Source organism: Notothenia coriiceps, unplaced genomic scaffold (genome assembly GCF_000735185.1).
Source record: "Notothenia coriiceps isolate Sejong01 unplaced genomic scaffold, NC01 NC01_scaffold00035487, whole genome shotgun sequence".
Classification (NCBI taxonomy): Eukaryota; Metazoa; Chordata; class Actinopteri; order Perciformes; family Nototheniidae; genus Notothenia; species Notothenia coriiceps.
The window spans coordinates 50035-53003 of record NW_011368188.1 but is presented as its reverse complement, the minus strand read 5'-3'; the positions used below and the strand labels follow the sequence as shown (position 1 = coordinate 53003).

At 40.7% G+C, this 2969-nt stretch overlaps 1 protein-coding gene across 3 annotated transcripts in view; it reads right to left on the bottom strand.

Annotated features, from left to right (window-relative positions):
• tspan11 (tetraspanin 11) overlaps positions 1-2969 on the bottom strand; it is a 15185-nt gene continuing 12216 nt past the window's right edge. The window contains exons 8-9 of one of the 3 annotated variants that reach the window (XM_010791563.1): positions 2356-2422; positions 1-529 (exon numbers count right to left, since the gene is read on the bottom strand). In XM_010791563.1, the coding sequence (XP_010789865.1) occupies positions 405-529; positions 2356-2422 (192 nt within the window). In that variant the 3' untranslated portion in view covers positions 1-404. Of the gene's footprint in view, positions 530-2298; positions 2423-2969 lie in introns of all 3 variants that reach the window. The other 2 variants (XM_010791564.1, XM_010791565.1) reach the window with 2 other exon arrangements.

Sequence of the window (2969 nt, the reverse complement as noted above, 5' to 3'; positions counted from 1 at the left end):
TATCCCTTTGGTCTTTGTTAACAAGGATTTCTGTAGTTGATTCATATTTGTTTCCCCCTTTTTTTCAAGAAGCACATCTCAGGCAAACTGATTAAGCGTTATGCATAATTATTTTTGGATAAACAGTTTGGAAATCAAATCAACGAATGGATTTGTCTGAAGTCAGCAAATAAGTCCTTTGGTCAAGAACAGCCCTATAGTAAGCATGTCCCGTGCATGTAAGCCAAGGAAGTGATGCAAGCAGACGTGTTGTTTCAGCTGGCCGACATCAAATCAGGTTTCAGTCATGTTGTATAATCCTGGATCGGAACAATAAGCAGCCCCTTTGGTCAGTGGCAAGTGTCTATCATTTGGCTTAGATCGCTATGTCAGAGTTCAAGATTTGGAGGTTTTGGTTGGTGGTTTTATTGTCTGTCTTCCTGCTGAAGATGGTGTGTTGTGGGTCTGGTGTGTTGTGGGTCTGGTGTGCTCAGTAAGGTTCCATCTTGATCCTTCTGTATAAGCAGCTGGTGAACACCATGCCACAGACCTGAAAACAGGAAGTGTCGGGTCAAAACGAGCTGCTGTGTGTCACCACGGCAGACTGCCAGGAGCTTGAATGCTATTGGCTGTGAGGACAGAGAAGGGTTATAGGTGATGGGGGATAGAGACAGCTGGAGAGTATGTAGCTGGTTGCTGTGGCGATGGCAGGAGGTAAGCAGCCATTGTTGCAGAAACACGTGTGTGCACAGGCGGATACAAAACAAGCAATGGCGGGGGGCAAAAATACATCAAATGTCATACAAAAACAAAACTTAAAGCAAATGATCTGGTAAATTAAAGTGTTGATGTTTTGGCTAAAAGAAGAAATGTATCCAGTAATAGGTCGGTTTACATAATGTTGTATTCTGCATCAGAAAGCAGGACCATCACAGCCTTAATTCTAACATTGAATACATCATGTTATATTACCAATTTTACAATTACAAACCATATTAAATAATGATGAGAACAGTTTGGGAAACATTTGACTAAAATATCCCTGATAATAAAAAAATAAAAAAGCTAATTTGCTGGACTGCAACCATGTAGCTCGTTTTAGCTATATCTTATAAGGGGTCACAAGAATAAAAAAGCATTCAGATTTAAAACACCTAAGGTAATACAAAACAAAAGTATTATTAAACCAAATTCATCAGGAGGTTTGTAGACCTCTAAAGACTAATGATCTGATGCTGGGGTCTGTGAAAGGCATGCAGAACATTTAAGGATTCACAAGATATGACTTACATAAGCACTAGTATTCCATACTGTACTAAAGCACTATAGAGGGTCCAGAAATAAAAGAACAGCAGGAGCATATAGTGACCTGAGCCGCTGAGCCTGTCAGGCTGAATGGAGGAACAGGCATGTGCCCAGATCCAATCTTTGCCTCTGTAAAAGCCCTCTGAGAAAGCCTCATCGAGCGAGTCTGCACGGTGTATTGACTCATCACACTCTTTCTTAAGAAACACTTCACTTTGTTTTACCACTACCAGTGTCAGCTATGTAGAAAAACAATATTCTGGCTGCTGCGAGAAGAAGAAACAAGCAAAACACTTATTTCCTGTTGGACGGCAGGCGTCTGTCAATCACTATTAAAGAAGCTTAATGTTCATGATAGCCCATTTTAGATTGCTAGTAACTATAGCAACAGAACTAATGCTTTTCCAAATGATAATGCATTAGGAGGTGTCCGAATAAATAACAAAGAAAATAAGAATATGGTGCATTAGCGCTTCTAAAAGATGATCCATGAAAGTAAAGCCGGATAATCACTTGTGATACAAACCATCGTACATTTCTGAATTATTTAGTATTATTTCAAAATCTCTTACCAAATCCACCCCCACTATTAGTTCCCATTTAAAGTGAATCCTGATGATAATGATTGAAACTGCCAGAGATACAGCAAAAAACTCAAATTTCAGAGGCGTTTTTCACTTTTCCCACGCAGCACAGATACTATGAATGAGGCTTTACTGTACAAAAATACAGAACATTACTGTTGCAAACAAAATCAGTGTGCAGAAGCTAGGTTGAATTAATGGAGCCATTCTCATGATGCGTTGGTCTTAAACATCCCACAATAACAACATGCAGAGCAACAAGCTGCGACACACAAGCTGCGGCAGCCGCATGCATCACTCAGCGACAGGCCGTGTTAGAGTGTAAATATGTTCACTGAGTAACCAAGCAGTTTCACATGTAACACAGAGCGGGCAGCCACACAGGGACAGACATGCAGACAGGTGTCAGGTTCCCACTGTGCCTGCAAACCTTGTCTCTCCGGTTGATTAAAGCCCAAAGCTGCCCTAGAGCTAAATCACAAAGTACCGAAGTCCTCCTCCTCTTCTTTATAGAGCAGATAGATAAAGCAGGCGGTCAACACTGCCCCGGCCAGCTGCAGTCACACCACACACACACAAACACACAAACACACACACACACACACACACGGACATAAAGACATAGAGTGCAACAGGGGATAATGAGGGAACGAACATGACAACACAAAGAGACACAAACTCTACATTTCAACAGATCTATATTATTTTCTGACAGTTATTAGAGACGGGAAAGTCCACCGACATTAAGACAGACTGGAAAAGTTGACAGAGACAAGACGAACAGTAAATCTGCAGTACAAAAGGAAAGAGAACTTGGATTGAAATGTGTTAAATACACAGGCTCACATGTAGATCCATTTCTCAGGGCTAGTTCTATATATCCAGCACCTCATCTATATGTGTTGCATAATCCATTCAGATCACAGGGGATGGAAAACGCAGAAAGCTTGATCTCCACGGCAAAAGTTAATGGAAGTCTTTATTTTTAAATTAATACGAATACAATGGTTTAATGACCTCATGAATAAGCGTCTGTGCCTCATACAGTTTCTATGTTTCTCATTAAAGCTGCATGTACGGTAAAATGGTGGATATTCAAGG